Source organism: Pyricularia oryzae, chromosome 2 (genome assembly GCF_000002495.2).
Source record: "Pyricularia oryzae 70-15 chromosome 2, whole genome shotgun sequence".
Taxonomy (NCBI): Eukaryota; Fungi; Ascomycota; class Sordariomycetes; order Magnaporthales; family Pyriculariaceae; genus Pyricularia; species Pyricularia oryzae.
In genome coordinates this window covers 2,452,953-2,472,078 of record NC_017850.1, presented here as the reverse complement: position 1 = coordinate 2,472,078, position 19,126 = coordinate 2,452,953, and the positions used below count along the sequence as shown (strand labels likewise).

The following is a 19,126-nucleotide window of genomic DNA, read 5'->3' as shown; positions in this document are numbered from 1 at the left end:
CGAGCATTTTGGGGGAGGATTGGGGACAAAAATAGAGGATAAATAAATAACAATAAACTACAGCAACAAAGACAAAAAACGTGCCAACATACCGTAGTGCCCTGCCCTATGAATTCTGCGATATACTACTGAAGTAGCAGAAACATGGACAGACGGACAGTCCTAGCGTCCTTCAACTCCAAAGTGCCGAATGCGAGTGCCGTGTCCTTGCCGGCGTTTTGCTCAAGATCTACAACTGGTAGGTGTTTACAATGTAAGCCCTGCGGCCCTGCGGCGTTCCTTTTTTGTCCAACGGGCGTTCGTCACAAAAAGAAAGAATTAAACGAAATGAGCAAACCTCGACCTGCCAAGCTGCGTTGGCTTCCCCGCGGCCGACGACGCAGAGAGAGAGAGAGAAGAAGAAAAAGAAATATAATACGCCTCACGGGGTGGGCTTGACAGTTCACGCCCATGTTCAGGACACATGGATCTATGCATAGTCCGAGTATACGAGCAACGAATATGCCAGTGGGGAAATGATTACAAACACGGTTTAGTTTTTTTTTTTTTTTTTTTTTTCTGTCAAGAAAACGTGAGCCCTGGCGCCGCCAATGCCCTGGCTTGAATATGCTTGCAAAACATATAATAGGTCATGTGCAAACTGACCAGGCTTGACGCCAACGAGGCAGATAGAGTGTTGGGGCGCGCAAGCCCTGTCATGGGTCAGAGTAGAAAAAAAAGACACGACCAACCCCCACGAATGCGATCGAGATCTCGATTGCAGAATGAGGGGGGGAAATTGAGGTAGAAAAAGCACAAGCAACGACAAGAGTAATAAAAATAGCGTTTCTGGGTTTGACCCTAACTACATAGCAGGCTACATGTCATTGGCCGAGCTGCTCGGCTCAGCACGCTCTAGCAAACACGCCTTATCACAGGGCGGACGCGGCGGGAACGACAAAAGCCTCTTTTCTGGTCCTCCAAGAAGCACTTGTTCCCCTTTGCGCCGGGCTATGCGAAGCCAGTGAATCGAGCTCGTGATTGGCTCAGAATACGCAAAATGCGAGGCTAAACCTCTGATGGCTTGGCCAATGCCAACGTAGTGCATACCTGAAGCGGAAAGGACTCGAAATTAAACTGCTCTCAACCGGCAAGACTGGCTTCAGGGCCAAAGGGGGTTAATCTTTGCGACCTGCGAATTGTGGCAGATTCAGCACAAGATCAGGCCATAGCACGCCGGCCTTGGTTGCCCGGTGCGGCCGCCACTATCTCAACGGTATGAGCTTATTGCAGGTTGTGTTTTGTCGTCCACCTCCAGCGCAATAAAAGGCTAGGACTGCGAGCCAAATAAAACAAGCACGTTTGATGTTGGCTGAATAGGGGAAAATCGCAGGGGCTGCATGCATTGTGCATGCTGCATGCATGGATGTAACGGCCAGCGCAGAGAGCACGTTGATATGCTGTCAATAGTCAGCCCGGGGCCGCAGTCAATCCATCGGAGCACGCGGGCAGCCTCATGGCATGTGGCAGAAATATAGTATCAATGGCTTGGCGTTTGTCACTGAGAGGGCTATTTTTAAAAAGGGGGGGCGGCGTGCTTTCCGTTAGGCGAGAAATGCTGCATGCACCCTAGGCCCAAGTGCATTTTTTGAGGCTGCGCACCAGTCGCTTATCTCCCTTCCCCGGAGGCGGACGACGGCCGAGGCGCACTAGGCATGCGTGTAAGAGAGAAAAATAGACACACAAACGAAGCAGTCTTGGCAGCCTTAAATCGTTGGGCTATTGTGTAGACTCAGCTGAATGCAAAGGTTCGGTTCTTGACGCCCCTCCCTTCCGCCCGACTCCTTCTCGGCGCAGATGTTACTTGCGATGCTCTTAGATGCGGACGAGTGGCTGCGTCGCCGGAGCGGGCGCACCTAACATCTCGAATTCATTGTTGATCTTCCGGGGGGCGTTTGGATGTGCGTCTAGATGGGGGGTGTACTGGTTTGGACGCATGGCGTACGGCCCGCCGCGGTCTTCACCTAGTTTCGATGCAAGGGAGATGGCGCTGGTGGGGAGGTCGATGGCGATAGTGGGACGTATACAGACACTCCTCAGAGCTTTGCTGCCACTTCTGAAAACCACTGGGCATTTTTGATATTGTGTGATGCATCGCGATGCCATCCTTGTACCGGTACGTTGATGCATCCACCGGTCGACGCTTCTAACCGTGGCTTGATCCATAACTGATTTCTCACTGTGCCTGTCCGCATGCCACAGTCCCATGCAAAAGAGTTGTATCCAGTGAGGGGAAATGAGGATGCGCCTGCAACTCGCTCGAACGGGAGGAATGTGATCACGATATTCTGCACTATCGCATGATCTCCAAGCAGCCTACCGTAGAGGTGAATGCCATGCTGGTCACCCGGGTGCAACATGACATGCAGGTATCGACAGAAGGGGCATCCCTTGCATGCATCGATCAACGGCCAAATCTCAAGCCCCCTCTTCCCCTTGCTCGGCCACCGGCATGATTTGCGTCGAAGCGATCCAGTTCTCCATCCTGGCCTGACCTGCCGCTCGGCTACTCGCCGCGGCAGCTTTGCCATGTCCGGATGTAGCTGCAGCAGCCGACAGATTGCTGCTGTTTCCCACGCCGCGCTTCTTGACCACAAGACACAAAACACGCCCGTATATGGCAAAGCTGTTATATGTTATGTCCATGGCGAGCTTCTTCTTTTTTTCGTCAGCCTCAGCGGCGGGCTGCCGCGCACGCTTGCTCCGCGTAGGGTGTGAGGATTCTGATTCCAGGTCGTCATCTTCGTCATCACTGTCGACGATCTCAAAAGCATCATCATCATTCTGGTCTTTATCATTGTTGTTGATTGCAGTAACCGTTGATTGCCGCCTCCGCTTGGTCCCGCGCCCCTCGCTGACAGTTGCACCAGCACCGGGGGCTGCTGGTATGTCGTGCAGTGGGACGCCTGCGTCGTCGTCGCTGTCTTCCCGGCGGATCATGGGGATTTCATCACCGTCTGCCGCCTGTATGACCTCAACATCACTGTTGGAGTCTGCGGCGTCGTCATCGCCCTCGACATTTATAGCCGCGTCCGCAGAGTCGCCGCCAGTCAGCTTCTTGGAGTTTGAGCGCAGCCTGGTCTGCGTCTTGTCGCGGAAGCGCTTATCCTTGTACAGAATGCTGTGCCGTGTGTCGGTTTCTGTCAAGAAGATGGCGACCTCGAAGTCGTCTGATAAACCAGAAACGTGTTAGCCAGGACGTAGTCCACCTAGGTGACGTAGCTTTTGAGCTGGATGGCTCCATAACCACGGTATGGGAGACATGCCTTCTGTCACAACATCCTTGATGGCTCGTTTCTTGGTGCTCTTTTTTCTGGATCTTTCTCGCTCCTCACGCAGTTTGGGCAGCACCAGTGGTCGCACAGCCTCAATGACCTTCGGAAGGACCGGAGCGCGGGGGTTTAACAGCCATGACTGGGCGAGGGCCGGATTGTCGAGGTAGATGCGGACCTCGAGGACTGAGAATTTAGTAATGCGAAGATACCGACGTATGGGCGCCATGACGGGTATTCCTATGCGCCAAATTAAGCCTTGTGTTCAACGTTGCCTGCTGTATGCTTTGCGACGAGGTGACGACGGTGGAGATCCTTCATACAGATGTTACGAAGTAAGCTTGAGCACCTCAGGTGCCTGTCAGCCCTATAACCAGAGCTTGCATCATCGTGCAGGGGAGCTGATGTGGGTCGGACCCACACTTGAAAAATCCACCCTGAAGCTGGACCGCGACGCGTTGGACTGGAGAAAATTCAACGGCAGTGAGTGAGTAATATAGAGGTCGATAAAGTTCGCTTCCAAGGGATACTATAGCTCCCAATTGAAGCTCCAGCATGTGGGCAGAAGTAATAGCAAAATGAGCGGCAAGTGGACATCGACCCTGCGGTTGCCCAAAAAAAGCTTCCCGTAGGTAACGCAGTCCATCTCTCGCATTGAGTGTGCATTCCATATTGCAGACATCAACCAAGTACCAAACCCGCTCTGACACGGATGTACCAACGAATACTAGACCGCTCCCGCTCCCCGAACACCGGCAAAAGTACATCCAACGCTGCGCCGACGAACTGTACAAGTGGCAGGCCACCAACCGCCCGGAATCCAACCCATTCATCCTCCACGATGGCCCGCCCTACGCAAACGGCGACCTCCACGTGGGCCATGCCCTCAACAAGATCCTCAAGGACATGATACTCCGCGTCAAGGTCCAGCAGGGCCACAGAGTGAAATATGTTCCCGGCTGGGACTGCCACGGCCTGCCGATCGAGCTCAAGGCGCTGGGCGGAAGGGCAGAAGGGCAGGAGCAGATGACGCCGGCCGAGGTGCGCGCGCTGGCGCGGGAGCTGGCGGCGACGACGGTCGAGAGCCAGATGCGGGGGTTTCAGGAGTTTGGCGTGATGGCGGACTGGGACCAGCGCTGGGAGACAATGCAGCCCAGCTACGTGGCCGACCAGCTGAGGCTGTTTCAGCGCATGGTCAGCCGCGGGCTGATTTATAGGAGACACAAGCCGGTGTACTGGTCGTCATCGTCGCGGACCGCTCTCGCCGAGGCCGAGCTGGAGTACGAAGAGAACCACGTCTCACTGGCCGCCTACGTCAAGATGCCCCTCACCGGCGACCTGGAGGCTTTGGGACTTGACCCCAGCACGAGCCTGGTGATCTGGACGACGACGCCGTGGACTCTACCTGCCAACCAGGCCATTGCGGTGCACAAGGACTTGGTCTACTTGGCCGTCAAGCTCCGTGGTGAAACAATGATAATTGGCGCGGATGCTCTGGGACGCATGAGCGAAATCATGGCGCCAGACGTTCCAGTAGTCTTGACATCTTTAGTGGGCGAACAACTTCTCGCAGTGAGCTATCTCAACCAGCTTCAAGGGTCCAAGGCCCAGCCGCAGCCTATCATCCACGCCGATTTTGTCTCGGCAGATTCCGGTTCCGGTCTGGTGCACCTGGCCCCCGGGCACGGTTTCGAAGATTACGAAGTATGCAAGTCGCTTGGCCTCCCCGCAGTGTCGGCCGTCGACGGGGCTGGCATCTTTGCAAAAGACGTGTGCCCTGCCAACACAGAAATTCCGCGCGAAGGAGCCGGGGCGGACGTTTTGAAGGGGGGTAGCAAAGCCATCATCAAGATCCTAGGCAGGGATGTTTTGCATTCTCACAAGCACAAGCACAAATATCCGTACGATTGGCGCACCAAGAAACCGATAGTGGTGCGTGCAACCGCCCAATGGTTTGCTGATGTCGCTTCAATCAAGGAGTCGGCTCTTGATGCGCTGAAAGATGTCAAGTTTATCCCCGCGGCCGGGCAGACACGGTTGGAGAGTTTCATCAAGGGGCGCAGCGAGTGGTGTATCTCCAGACAGCGGGCATGGGGCGTTCCCATCCCGGCATTCTATGACAACGACATAGCAGATGGTGGCGAGGCGATTATGACGGAAGAAACGATTGATCATGTAATCAAGACGGTGGAGCAGCGCGGCGTGGATGCTTGGTGGTCTGATGCGGCAGACGAGCCGGCCTGGATACCCGAGTCCCTTCGGGGTCGCAATCTACGCCGAGGCACAGATACCATGGACGTGTGGTTTGACAGCGGCAGCAGTTGGACACAAACAGAGGGTCGGGCAGATGTGTATCTTGAAGGAACGGACCAGCACCGCGGTTGGTTCCAGTCGAGCTTGTTGACCAAGGTTGCAACCCGTGCAGACGAAAACTCGGCACAAAAAGCTCCTTTCAAGAACCTTATCACGCACGGTTTCACCCTTGACGCCCACGGCAAGAAGATGTCCAAGTCCCTGGGCAACGTCATCTCTCCGATGGACGTGATTGAAGGCAAACTACTAGCGCCGCGCAAGCCCGGAAGGAACAAGCAGCGAAAAAAGACACAGGAAAAAAACCAGAGCGACCCGGCGGCAACCCATGAGGTTCTTGGGCCGGATGCCCTGAGGCTATTAGTGGCGAGCTCAGACTACACCAAAGACATTGTCATCAGCGAGCGGGCCCTCTCGTCCATCCACACCTCGCTTCGCAAGTTCCGGTCCACCTTCAAAATCCTGCTGGGCTCCATGCAGCAGCCACCGAGGCAGGAACCCTTTGACGCCGTCGACCAGATCGCGATGCTGCACCTCAAGGACGCGCTATCACAGGTGGGGAAGCACTACGACTCATTCGAGTTTTACAAGGGCTTTGCGGTGCTCAACCACTGGGTCTCGCAGCAGCTGTCGGCCATTTACCTGGAAGCGGTCAAGGACAAGCTCTACTGTGGTGGAGATGCAGCGAACGCAACCGCGGCGCTGGTGCCAATCTTTGACGGGTTCTGCAGGATGCTGGCACCGATGGCACCGCTGGTTGTTGAGGAGGCGTGGGACCATGCGCCGCAGTGGTTGAAAGAGTGAGATTCCTACTTTCCTGCCGCCGCATTTGCAACTTCATCCTAACCCCGAGATCGATCTTTCTGCTAATCACGTTTGGTACCTTGACTTGTAGGACTATGCCACACCCCCTGCAGCGGTTATACAACGACCCGCTCATCGCCGACCCCGGACTCCTGACCATCCCTGAAGCCAAGCTCCGGGCCGCGATGCCGGTCCTGGACGCCGCGCGGGTAGCCATCAACGCCGCGGCGGAGCTCGGACGGGCGGACAAGAAGATCGGGCAGTCGCTGCAGAGCGCGGTGACCCTGTACAGCCGGTTCGCGAGCGCCAACGAGGCGCTCCAGCTGCTGAGCGAGGAGCAGCTCGCAGCATTTTACGTGGTCTCGTGCGTCAAGATCAACACGGAGACGCCCGCCGGGGCGAACGGCTGGCTGTACAGCGCCAAGGCCAAGGTCGAGGCGGGCGAGGCCAAGGACGCGGTGATCAAGGCCGTGGTCAGGCACCCGAGCGACCACAAGTGCCCCAGGTGCTGGAGGTACGTGGCCGAGGTGGAGGAGACGCTCTGTGGGCGGTGCGAGGACGTCATCGCGGAGGAGGGGGCGATGTAGAGACCGTTTGTACCACAATTTTGTAATAATTTGGGGCGTGCATACTCGGCCGAGGTAGGGCTACTTGGTATATATACCCGACTCTTTCAACCGTATGAACCGAACTACCTTGTGCGTATAGCTGATTATGACATTGATGGTCGCCCGCCTGCAGTAAATTGCAGGCGAGGTGCAAGTATCAACCTACCCATGTAACTCCTTGGGGGTATTAACCAGTGAGCCCAGTTTCTAGAGCACATGATTGTCACGGAGGGACACGTTGGGGTGGAGACGGCATGGCAGCCGTCGAGGCCGGGCGGGACCGGCAAGTGCGTGTCACCAGTGCCGCGGCCCATTGCGCTGGTGGACGGCGAGGGGAAGGCCGAACCTGGCGCCGTTTTTTTCGTCTTGGCAGATTGTTGTCCAAGCGACTCTTGGACTATTTCCATCAACAATTGCTCCGCAAATTCTGTACCATAACCGACCTTGACCGATCCATTCATAGCTGCCAATATACTCCGTCTCCTTTGTAGGCGAGACCCCCCTCCGAGCGACACGCTCAGCAACATCCTCGCGACGGGCGGTGTGGCGGGCCGGCGGGATCGGCTAGGGGACTTGTTTTTTCTCGGGGGTTGCGAGCTGCCCAGGCCCGAGGCGTTTGGGGTGTCGAGGCTGGATGGGGGGGGAGCAAGCGGTTGGTGGGCGAGGGGGGCTGGGGACGGACAAGAGTGAGGTCGCCGATGGGGAATGAGCCTCTGATGGCATTATCGTCTCTGTCTTTTTTTTTATATTTTATATTTTATATATTATTCTATATAATATCTAGACTTGAAGCGTGGGCGGCCTGGCAGTCTGGCCAGGGTTGGAAACAGGCATGCAATGTTGACAACGGCTAGGGCAGCGTGTCTTGCAAAACCCACTCAGTGAGCGTCGTGGTCACTCCGTTTCAAACCAAGAGTCAAACGAGCAGGACGATCTGGTGCATCTCGCGTCAAAGGTCCGACAAGACTCGCGAAAAAAACGCCGCCAGACCGTAGCTCAATGACAGCCATTCCGATTCTGACGGCCGCAGTCCCGTCACAGCATAATTTCCAGCTGAGACAAAAGGTATAAACGCGAGGTGGCCAGCTTCAATCCAAGCCTGCAGCATGTAGACTCGTATCGGCCTTGCATCATCCATAAATGCTAGTAGACCTTATAATTCCTGATAGCCCTCGAACTGGACAGTCTCTCTGAGGATCCTCCGCTCACGCTGATCATTGAGCGAACATGTCAGCTGGAGGGCAAAACTCATTTTGGGAAAAACAACAAACCCGGATAGGACATGTCGCTCTATATCTCTGTCAAAGGGCTGGCGAAAATCGCGGAAAATCTGTACCTTGTTGAGACTTCGTGGCAGCACGCATTGGAAAAAGCCGCGGGTGTACTAGATCACAAGGGTTAGGTCGAAAGGGCTATACAAGGGAAGGCAACAAAAAAAGAAAAGTAAAAAAGAAAAAAAAACTTACAATCATGGTGTACTGGGTTTCGAACACGGCCGTGAGAAAATTCGTCAGGGGCTGCTCATCCAAGTAGCGGGCCTGGATAAGGACGACTACCATAGTCGGTGGTTATTTGACGTATCGTGGGTCTGTTTGCAAGTCTTGTTCTTGACACTTGTATCTCTCGGATTTGTTCTGCTTTTTGAAACCCCGAGACTACCTAGGAAAAAAAACAGGGAGGCAAATGTAGAGTATAAAGAAGAAATATTTGTTGAGAGATTGGCTGCGCGCAGGCGCAGTGCCGGTAGGGATGGAAAATAGCAAAACAATGGGCTTGATGGGCTTGATGGGCTATGGAATTTCCACTTCCCAGACAGGGAACCTCGTGGTCTGCTGCAGGTTTCCAGGCTGTGTTGCATAGCTGTCTTACTGTGAGCGGGCGTCAGCGGATGCGCTCGTTGCCAATCCATCAGTCACCATGATGCATTTTTTTTTTTCACTGACCCTGAGACCGATACCGTCGATTACTACAAGCCAATAAAAATACCCCCTTTTCTACATATTGACGAGTCCGACTCATCCATGCTCTGTCGACAGTGCAGCTGGCTTGGAAACTAGGGCTGTATAATTATTTGCCCTGATTCTGGGGTTGTCGGCGTCCGTGGCGTTCAAAACTGACATCCAATACAGTTTTCGTGATGAGCTGGGTGGCTCCCGTTGGATCATCGTTGCCACACGAAACACGGGCTGCCTGCCGTCAGCCGCACCATCCGCACAACAGGCCAAGGTGCCTGCCTGCTACGTACATACTGTATTTCCCCAAGCTTATATGTGACTGGGTGTTGTTACAAAGAGCCCAGTTCTGGTGTGGGTGATACGAGAACGGGTGTCGCAAAGTAGAAAAAAAACGATCGTGGGATCAGGAGCAATAAAGAAGTGCAGTTTTCTGGTGATTTTTCTACCTTGCCTCTCTTTCCTTGTGTCCGGTTTTTGTTGCACCACTTGGGCAGCTGCGTATAGGCAGCAATGCGGGTTGTGCGGCATGCCATCAAGACTTGGGTGGGTTACATCTAGGTAGGTACCTCCTACTTAGGGATGATGATTGGCGCATTGAAACATGTTCCGCTTTGTCGAGGCAATCATCCTTTGCTTTTTGGTTGTTTTGCCTGGCCACCGCCATCCCCACGCGCAACAGCGCAAAAGATTCCTAGAGGCTGAGATTGGCTGCGCCCCCCTCGTGCCACCATCCATCCCTTTTCGGCAAGCTGCAGGCTGATGTTTCCCGCAAATCTCTGGCATACAAACCCACCGGTCATTCCAGGGTCAGGAAGAAAAATGGAAACAACCAAAGACGCTCGTACACCAAAGTGACCAAACAGCTCACACTTCATATCCTCTACCGAGCAGTACCCTATCTGGTTGAGCCAGAAGGAATCATTGCTTTTCAGAAAATAAAAAAAAATTTAAAGTTCTTACGATATGAACTGGACACGCGACAACCAGGGCATCGACCAAAATGACCTGCAGACGGTTTTCAAGTACGAACCGAAGGGGACCACTGTACTTCATATGCTGAGCGAGAACAAGGTGAAATTTGAAATCTGCCCCTTGAATCTCTGGTTGTGTACAAGATGACGCTTTGCTGATGGGATTTTGTAACCATGTGCAGTATAAACTCTCCAAGACGTCGCTGGAGCTAGACAAGCAGTGGGAAACATGGCTGTCCGAGGTTTGTTCCCTTGAAGATTCAAGAAATCTGAGCAAGGATTCGTTCGTTGGTTGACCAGACGCTTTGGCAACTTCCCATCATGCAGGATATGCCCTCAATAAATGACGGAATATCGGGTCTTGTAATCATGTAGGCTGCCATTTTGAGTGATCAAGATATAAATCTTAGGTTGAAGCAGCCGCCAGAAAGAAAGGAGAAAAAATCACTCATATTAACCAACCAACAAACCTCCCCCTTTTAGACTCGCTGGGAGAGTAGACGAACCACGTCTTCCCGCCGCAAGCATTTCCGATTCCGAAAATTCGCTGTCGGGGAATTGTCCTGCTGCAGCTGCTGCGAGCCTCTCGGACACGGAAAAGAAGTTGATTTCGCCGCAGACTGATGGGCAGCCGAAAAGGGCGAGAAGCGTCTTGGACGTGTTGAGCCCCAAGGTTGTGCTGGGGAGCAAAGTATCAGACAAAAGTGCTGGCGGGCTCCAGGCGGCCACAGCGGACTGCTCTACGATGGGCCGACGCGGCGTCCGGACGCTGCCCTTTTCGTTGGCGAGTTTTGAGCGCATATCTCAGGCTTTTCATACTCATGGCACCATTGCACGCGTCATTAGTAGGTCCGACGTGCCTGTGTTTTCTGCCGACAAGATCATCATGGCTGAACAGCCTGCGTATGGTGAGTTGACGACGGTGGGCAGATTGCGCTTCTTTGAAAAAAGGGTAAAAGGATTTTGGTTGACAAGCAGAAAAAAAAAGTTTATAATTGCCGCTCCTCAAACGCCTGGGCCCATGACATGGCGCTGTCGGTGACGCACTTCCCCAACGCAGATCTCACGCTCGCCATCTTGTACGGCTGCCACGAGGCGGCCGAGACGCAGATAGTGAAGCGGCTGGCGCAGATGGAGGGCGACGCGGCGGTGTCGCACCCGCTGCTGACGCCGGGCATCTTTGCGGAGCTGGAGATGCAGCGGCACAAGCAGCTGATCCTCAAGACGGTGCTGCTGGTGGAGAGCCACATCTACGAGCGGGACGCGCTGCAGCAGTCCCTGGACGGCGGGGGAGGCCGGCAGGCGGCCCTGGACAAGGCGACCCGCGACGTCCAGAAGAGGAACGCCTTTCTCGAGACGTCCTACTTTCGCAACGGGCTCGTCAGCTGGAACACGCAGCTCGGCGCCATGGCCGAGGAGGCCGAGGACCTGCAGCGCCTGGCCGGCAAGGCGCACGTCGCCGCCGACACGAGCTCCAAGGTGGGGAGGCGCGTCCGTGTGATCCGCAACGAGTACGAGGACTGGATCAGGGAGTGCACCATGCGACTAGACGGCATGACCATGGCTACTCAGTGGGTAAGGAGCACAACCGTCCAAGTCTCGTCATGATTCAAAATGCTCTAACAGGCCGTGTTTGATTTTGTTTGCAGGCGCAAAACGAAACGAACCTCGAGATTGCCCTCGAGACCAAGAGGGACTCGAAACATATGCGTTCAATCGCATTGTTGACCATGGTTTTTCTCCCTGGGACTTTTCTGGCGGCAAGTAAAATTTTTTAAATATGCTCGTCTGATTGATGTGATCCATCCTTTTGCTGACTAGTCGTCTGGCCGACTTTGTTGCAGACCGTATTCAGCATGGACTTTTTCGAGTGGAATGCAGACGACCAAGGCTTGGCCAAAGTCTCTCGCTACATATGGCTCTACTTTATCATAACTTTCCTCTTGACCCTGGGGACGTTGGGCCTGTGGTGGTACTTTGTCATTTACCGGCCTTCGAGGCAATCGGTGCCGGACGAGGAGGAGGATGATGAGGATGATGGCCGTGAGATGACGAATTCAAAAAAATAGACAAGTTGTGTATTCTGGGCTGACATGTTTATGAATTATGATTGTAATTTCATGTCAAGTTTAGAGGCGCTAGTGTGCATTGAAACTCGTGAGATTTAGTCTTTAGAATCACTAGAATAGTCTAGTTACCTAGTTTAGTCATGACTAGTCAGATTTTGCCTCCTTCAGCTTAATCAATATCCATCTCGTCTTGTCCGCTCTCACCCACCGTGGCTGGACCCGCAAACCTCCGCCGCAGATCCTCTATCTTACCTTTGTTGTCCTGCTGGTACTCTGCCAAGTTGTACATGACCGACGGAGATGAGATAGCCATCCCTTTCTCCCACGGACAAGCCTTCACTGCGTAGTCCTTGGAGTCTTCATTGTTTACCTTGGGGTTTACCTTGGCGTCTATTGTTGCCAAGTCTTTGACAAGGTTATCTGCCTTGATCCTAGCCTCGTATTCGATGCAGAGCATTTTCTTGAGGGTCAGATCCAGCAAGTCGTGTATGAATTGTGTGCAATTGGGATTGCTGTGAAGGTTCGAAATGTACTAACGATTGATTTTTTTTTTTTTTTTTGTTTAGCTCGTCCGACCGGCAAGTAGTCGACGTGGGGATTGACAAACCTCCAAAACACTCTCTTTGAGCACAAACTCGCACATTCCGTCCTGGCCACGCCTCTTGATGTCGTAGAACTTGTCCATTTTGCCATCCTCCAGGAACTGCGAGGTCCTGCGCTTTCGAAAATCGTCCCTGCCCGAGATGCCCTCGAGCATCCAGATTGCCATCTCCAAAAAGACGCACCCGAGCGTCCAGATGTCATAGGCACGCGTGATTTTGCCCCCCTTCCTGTCGCACTCGGGCGGCTTGTACGAAGGCGTGCACGGGAGGGGCTGGTTGGGCACGTTGGACCGGCTAACTTCCCTGTGGACGGCCGACGCGCCCATGTCAGTGATGACCAGGATGCCCCGCTGCTCCGCGCCCGCCCACTCCGAGCCCTTGTCAAACCACAGGATGTTCTGCGGCTTGATGTCGCCGTGCCGCCCGTACTTGATCTCCTCCGGATCCGAGCCCGGGACCTCGAGGCTCGCACCGCCCGACCTGGTCGGGCCGTGGATCCCCTGCAATGCTCCGCTCAGGCCTTGCAGCTGCTTGAATACCCAGCGGACAAAACCACAATGGTCCCCCTTCCCGGGCCCATCGGGATGCTTTCGGTTCAAGTACTCGTCCAGGTCGAGGTCTGCCCAGGGGAAGATGAAGTGGTACAGTCCTTTGTAATGGTAGGTGGCCAGGAGGGTCACGAGGTGCGGGTGCTGGATGTCACCGAAGCGTTTGAGCATTTCGCGCTCGTTCTTGAACTCTTCGCTTGCGTTCTTTTCGCGCAACGACTTGACCGCGTAGATCCTGTCCTTGGGTTGGTGATTCTCGGATAGCTGCAGGATTTGATTTTACTTTTTGTTAAGTTAACCGAGCCTTTTTTGATTTTTACCGCCAAAGTTCAAGAATCAAAGACATACGATGGCGTTCAATTCCGTGTTTTCCATATGAAGCGAAAACACGCTGATGCTGAACTTGCTGACATCTCCGTTGCCCCCTGCATTCCTCCCGTTGTACCCCTCAACATCAACCCACGGCAGGAGTACTTGGTCGTGGAACTGGTAGTGCGGCACCATATACTTCTTGTCCTTCGTCGTGTCCTTCGTTGTGCTGAACGTGAAGCACGGAGTGAGAAACTTCCACTGGTGTGTCATCAGGTGCTCGAGATCAGAGTCACTGAACCATTTGCTGCTATCGATATGGGACGGCCGGGAGGGCTGCGGCATCTCGTAAACGCCATCGCTCCCAAGAACAATATATAGAGGCAGTTTGGCGTCACAGACGCCACTTTTCACAAACTCCTGGATCAAGCCTTCCTTTCTCAGGAGGAGGAGCAGGGCAAAGATCCGCAGGTAACCTGCGGCGGCAGTGGTGGTGGTGTTGGCGACGGCAGGAGCAACCCCGCCGCACGATTTCCCTGCAATACGCTCCTGCCACCTTCCAACGTCTGTAGCGGGGTTGCTGCCCATGATGGTGTTGCAGAGCTCCGATACAGACGACTCAGACTTCCGCGTGATGTCTGGGCACTTTTTCAAACACGCCTGCACGCGTTCGGGGTTCAGCACGCGCCGGAGCAGCTCGTATGGCCAGAGCCCCTGAGTCTCATTCCATTTGACGCCCCTCGGGATGTAGAACCGGCGGAGCAGCTGAGCCAAGTGCTCATAAGGCTCATGTTCCCTCGGGAGGAGGGGGCTGGGGCCGCTGGACGCACCAGAGTCGGGGCGCACGATCTCGCTCACGATCTCGCTCACGATCTCGCTCTCAACTTGGATAGAGGGCTGCTGCTGCTGCTGCTGCTGCATAATGACTACAGGGTGGAGAGCAGGACTTGATTCTTGTTTGGTGTGCTGGGATCCGGTATTTTTCGTAGCTGCTTGAAACGGCATGCGTCTTTGCACTTCACAACTGCTTGTTATTAATACCGTCTCGCCAACCAAAGGAGGATATATAAGAATCCTCTGTATACCGCCAACCGCCAAGCCAGTACTGCATCTTGAAAGGGAGATGCTTGATGAGTTGCCACGGCAGGAGACTCTGAGAGCATGCAGAGCCGCAGTGGCTGTGAACTCATTCCCCTTCGTATCTTGACTTGTTTTCATTTTATGAGGGTTGCGTAGTAGCGCGATAATGTAACAGTATACTGCGCTTTCATGCATATAATGCGCTTTCATGCACCTTTCTGCACTTTTATGCACCTTTCTGCACTTTTATGCAGTCTGAAAAATCTAGGCCCCGTTCAGGAATCCAGCCCTCTTTACCAACGGACAATGTCGGGCGGAAGAGCCTGCATGAGAGGTGGACCGGAAACATGGATCATCGGGTTTACAGAGGGCAAAGCCACCCCTGCTGCGGATTCTTCCAGGTGTAGGACTGTAAAGGCTTCAGGTAGGTAGGTGTATACATCTAGGTGAGTCACTCTGTCAAGTCTGGTACCGTCCGAGATGATCATAGAGCAGCTTTTATCAGTTCGACTAGCTGTTACGACCAGACAGTTGGGCCAGTACCAGGGAGGCCAGGTGGGGTCACACCCCTCCTGACGACACCCGCCCAAAAAAATCACCGACCGGCAAAATAAGGATTATATAAAAAGAAATTACGTAACCTCACGTAACTGCCAAAAAAGTGATTTCAATGATTTTTTGGGATTATAATAAATTAAGGGAAATAATTTTATTAATCCAGTAAAATTAAGGAAATTACATTCGGAATATAGTTTATATAAAATACGTTTATTACCATATAAATAAATTCGATTTTAAAATTATTTAGCAGCAATTAAATTTTAATTAACTTTAATATTTATTTGAAAACAATTATAATTTCATTTCCAATTATTAAAAACCCCAATTACCCAATTAAACGTTTAATTATTTTAACCTATTATATTTTATTATAAAAACAGGTTACCCGATATTTTAATCGTAATATTTTAATTGCTCCTGTTTAATATTTTGCTTTAAAATATACCGAGCAATATTACCGACAATATATTTTCCCAATTTTTTAAAAACAATATTTCCAGCATTCCGGTTACGAACAGCAAGGCGGCCCAAAAAGCCCCTGTTCGGCCCAAAAATAATAATAATAATAAAAACGAGGAAAACCAGTTTCGTAAATAAATTATTTAAACCAACCAAAAATTCCACAAATAAACGTTCCGCGCAACTTAATTCCAAAAGGAATTCCAGGTTTTCCGAACCAATATTAACGTTATTTTAACCCTTTTTAATGGGCGCGAAAAATTTAAATTTAATTTTCCAACCACATTTAATAATATATTTGGATGTCACGGGCTGGCAGGGCGGACAGGTAGGTGCGGGCGATCAGGTAACAGGACAGAGTATATTGGCTATCTAGTCTTCCAGGTACGGGGTAGCAGGTGGTTGTTGACGAAGACGTAGCTCGAGGAGCTACATATCGGAGACTGCAGAGATTTCGCGTAGATATACGCGCGCGAGGCGCTCGGCCCTCGCGCCTTCACGTGACAGGGGTCATGACTAAGCGACAGCCCAGTGGCTGTCCTTCAGGTCTGTGACAGTATTCCCCCCTTCCAGGCCGAGCTCCGTCACGGCCGGGGCCCGGGCTTATGGGGGTATCGACGGTGGAAATTCTTTACCAATTGAGCAGCGTTTTCCAGGTAATCGGCAGGTTCAGTCGTGGGTTCGCTATATCCAGCCCAACGGACGATATATTTCAGCCGGCGGCCTCCTCGGCCGCGGGTTTCCCAAAAGGAGTCGAGGATCTCTTCGACTTCGTATTCTCTCTCACCTTCCACTTCCAAATGGGGTGGCGGTGCAGGTTGTTGGCCCGGCAGGGGCTCAACGTCAGCAGGTTTTAGTCGGTTTATATTGAAAACAGGGTGTACTCTCATAGACGACGGCAGGTCCAAACGGTAGGCGTACGGGCTAATCACTTCAGAAATTCGGAAGGGTCCCAAGTTCTTCCAATCCAGTTTCTTCTGCGGGCGGGCGGTCTGGATGTTCCGTGCGTCTAACCATACATATTGGCCGACGGTAAGCCGGCGGGCCGGGGTACGGTGTCGGTTCGCCTGTTCTTCGTAACGGGCTTGGGCGGCGGTCATTTCGGCGCGGGCTTGTTCCAGAATGGCTTCCATTCGGGCGGCTAGCTTTTCGGCATCCCGCTGGGCGGGCAAAGGCTGGTTCAGGGGTACCGGCTCGAATCCCATGCGGGGATGGAATCCGTAAGTCGCGTAAAACGGGGAGGTTCCGGTGGTCTCGGACTTGTGGGAGTTGGCTGTGAATTCGGCGAGGGGAAGCCAACTTTCCCAATCATCTTGCAGGTAGGCCACATAAGCTCTCAAATATTGTTCCAGGGACGCGTTAAAACGCTCGGTCTGTCCGTCAGTCTCGGGGTGGTGAGCAGTGGATAGCAGGCTGTCGATTTTCAAACGGGTTGTCAGGTGTTTCCAAAACTTCGACACGAATTGGGTGCCTCTATCCGAAACTATCGTCAGGGGCAACCCGTGTAGTTTCCATACGTGGTGTAGGTACAGGTTGGCGGTGTCCTCGGCATTGCAGGTCCCTTTACAAGGGACGAAGTGTCTCATCTTAGTCAGGCGGTCTACGACCACTAGGATGGCGTCGTGGCCGTTGCTTTGCGGCAAATGTGTGATAAAATCCATCGACAGGTGTTGCCATGAGCGTTCAGGAGTGGGCAGGGGTCGCAGGAGGCCCTGGTGGCCTTCGCGGGACGGGTTAATTCGGCGGCAGGTCTGGCATTTCTTTACCCATAATGATACGTAATGTAGCATTCCGGGCCAGTAATATTCTCGGGACAGCAGGTCGTAGGTTTTTGCTTTGCCGGGGTGACCGGCGACGGGGGAGTCGTGGCAGCGGCGCAGGATCTCGGCTTTCAGATTATTCGAATCGGGTACGTACAGTCTATTGCGGTAATACAAATAGCCGGATCGTTCTTCGCATTCGGCCAATTGCAGCTTGGGGTGGCGGTCGGCGCCTGTCCTCAACGCTTCTAGGGCAGATTGCGTTATCGGGTCGGATTCGTATCCGGCGTCTAGTAGCTCTATCAGGTGTCTTGGCAATAGGGGTTTGTTTTGGCGGATTATGGGTTGTAACCGGGTGGGGCGGGCAGGTAAATTGTGTTCTTTCAGTACGACTTGTGTTTGGTGCTTAAGTCGTTCATCCCCCTCCTCAGGCATATCCTCTGACCTCCTGGTTAGTGCGTCGGGTTTCGCTCCTTGTTTCCCGGGTCGGTAGGTGATACGGAAATTAAATCTTGACAGGAATTCGGCCCATCGGGCTTGTCGGCGGTTGAGCATTTTCGTCGTCGTGAAATATTCCAGGTTGCGGTGGTCCGTAATTACTTGGACCGGGGACGACGTCCCTTCGAGTTCCGGGCGCCATTCTTCAAAACAGCGGATAATGGCTAGCAATTCTTTGTCGTAAATCTCGTAATTGCATTCGGTAGCTGTGTGTTTTTTCGAAAAGAACGCGACGGGGCGGAGTATTCCGTCGTCGCCGTATTGTGACAATATTCCCGCAGAAACATAATCGGAAGCGTCGGTCTCCAGGATCACATCCTTTTCCCAATCGAAGTGCGCCAGTACGGGGGCTTCGGTAAACTTTCTCTTCAGCAGTCGGAAGGCGGTTTCGCAGGCGCTATTCCATTCGAATGCGACGTCTTTCTTGGTCAATCTCGTCAAAGGGGCTACGATCTTTGAGAAATCTCGGATAAAGCGCCGGTAAAAGTTGCCAAACCCCAAAAATGCTTGTACGTCAGTAAGCTTTTTGGGTGTTTGCCAGTCCAGGACAGCGGTGATTTTTTCAGGGTCCATTTTTACGCCTTCGACGCCGACCAGCAGGCCCAGGAACTTGGTTTCCGTCACGAAGAATTCGCACTTCGCGGCGTTGGCGTATAGCCCGGCTTTCCTCAGGGCTTCCAGTACGAGTTTCAAATGTTCTTCGTGTTCTGTTCGGGTGCGGCTATAAATCAAAATGTCGTCCAGGTAGGCTGTACAAAATACGTCTAAGTATTCGCGCAGGGAGTCGTTTATATATCTCTGGAACGTCGCGGGGGCTCCCGTTAGCCCGAAAGGCATGACTAGGCTCTCGTATAAGCCGAATCTCGTGCGGAATGCCGTCAGGTATTCTTCCCCCTTTTTAATCCGAATATTGTTAAAAGCGGAAACGATATCGATTTTCGAGAAGAATTTCATGCCGGCCAGGTTGTTCAGGGTCTCTCGGACTAGCGGCAGCGGGTAACGGTCTTTTACGGTAATGTTATTCAGCGCGCGGTAATCCACGCAAAACCTCAACCCTCCTCCCTGCTTCTTCACGAACAAAACGGGCGAGGCGACGGATGACGAACTGGGTCTGATAAACCCTTTTCTCAACTCTGCGGTCAGCCATTCCTTAAGGGCTATCAGCTCTTCGCGGGACATGGCGTACAGGGGGCCGAACGGCGGCGTTTTTCCTTCTATAAGCGGGATATGGTGGTCGGACGGTCGGTGTGGGGGCAGCTTCTCGGCTTCTTGCGGGGAAAA

The 19,126-nt window shown here is 53.0% G+C and overlaps 7 protein-coding genes across 7 annotated transcripts; 4 read left to right on the top strand and 3 right to left on the bottom strand.

The window, feature by feature from the left end:
- Positions 1 to 509: 509 nt before the first annotated feature.
- On the bottom strand, positions 510 to 3,638 carry MGG_01166 (uncharacterized protein). The gene is made up of 2 exons (XM_003714000.1): positions 3,306 to 3,638; positions 510 to 3,209 (listed from the first exon to the last, which is right to left on the bottom strand). Exons 1-2 carry the CDS (start codon positions 3,538 to 3,540, stop codon positions 2,458 to 2,460), a joined length of 987 nt encoding a protein of 328 aa, XP_003714048.1. The 5' UTR covers positions 3,541 to 3,638; the 3' UTR covers positions 510 to 2,457.
- Positions 3,639 to 3,889: 251 nt separating this feature from the next.
- Positions 3,890 to 7,012, top strand: MGG_01165 (isoleucyl-tRNA synthetase; the record flags this gene model as incomplete). Its single annotated transcript, XM_003713999.1, has 3 exons — positions 3,890 to 3,939; positions 4,043 to 6,421; positions 6,517 to 7,012. 3 exons carry the CDS (start codon positions 3,890 to 3,892, stop codon positions 7,010 to 7,012), a joined length of 2,925 nt encoding a protein of 974 aa, XP_003714047.1.
- Positions 7,013 to 7,249: 237 nt separating this feature from the next.
- On the top strand, positions 7,250 to 7,887 carry MGG_15630 (uncharacterized protein; the record flags this gene model as incomplete). The annotated part of the gene is made up of 3 exons (XM_003713998.1): positions 7,250 to 7,320; positions 7,525 to 7,719; positions 7,818 to 7,887. The coding sequence occupies 3 exons, from the start codon at positions 7,250 to 7,252 to the stop codon at positions 7,885 to 7,887; spliced, it is 336 nt and encodes a 111-aa protein (XP_003714046.1).
- A 299-nt stretch (positions 7,888 to 8,186) lies between these two features.
- MGG_11284 (uncharacterized protein) lies at positions 8,187 to 8,592 on the bottom strand (the record flags this gene model as incomplete). The annotated part of the gene is made up of 3 exons (XM_003713997.1): positions 8,187 to 8,243; positions 8,370 to 8,417; positions 8,500 to 8,592. The coding sequence occupies 3 exons, from the start codon at positions 8,590 to 8,592 to the stop codon at positions 8,187 to 8,189; spliced, it is 198 nt and encodes a 65-aa protein (XP_003714045.1).
- Positions 8,593 to 9,801: 1,209 nt separating this feature from the next.
- MGG_01163 (uncharacterized protein) lies at positions 9,802 to 12,191 on the top strand. Its single transcript, XM_003713996.1, has 7 exons — positions 9,802 to 10,059; positions 10,142 to 10,201; positions 10,287 to 10,330; positions 10,443 to 10,867; positions 10,948 to 11,534; positions 11,609 to 11,719; positions 11,804 to 12,191. Exons 1-7 carry the CDS (start codon positions 9,952 to 9,954, stop codon positions 12,026 to 12,028), a joined length of 1,560 nt encoding a protein of 519 aa, XP_003714044.1. The 5' UTR covers positions 9,802 to 9,951; the 3' UTR covers positions 12,029 to 12,191.
- A 6-nt stretch (positions 12,192 to 12,197) lies between these two features.
- MGG_14499 (serine/threonine protein kinase) lies at positions 12,198 to 14,408 on the bottom strand (the record flags this gene model as incomplete). The annotated part of the gene is made up of 3 exons (XM_003713995.1): positions 12,198 to 12,560; positions 12,636 to 13,442; positions 13,527 to 14,408. 3 exons carry the CDS (start codon positions 14,406 to 14,408, stop codon positions 12,198 to 12,200), a joined length of 2,052 nt encoding a protein of 683 aa, XP_003714043.1.
- Positions 14,409 to 14,873: 465 nt separating this feature from the next.
- On the top strand, positions 14,874 to 15,143 carry MGG_15629 (uncharacterized protein; the record flags this gene model as incomplete). Its single annotated transcript, XM_003713994.1, has 2 exons — positions 14,874 to 14,991; positions 15,082 to 15,143. 2 exons carry the CDS (start codon positions 14,874 to 14,876, stop codon positions 15,141 to 15,143), a joined length of 180 nt encoding a protein of 59 aa, XP_003714042.1.
- Positions 15,144 to 19,126: the final 3,983 nt, after the last annotated feature.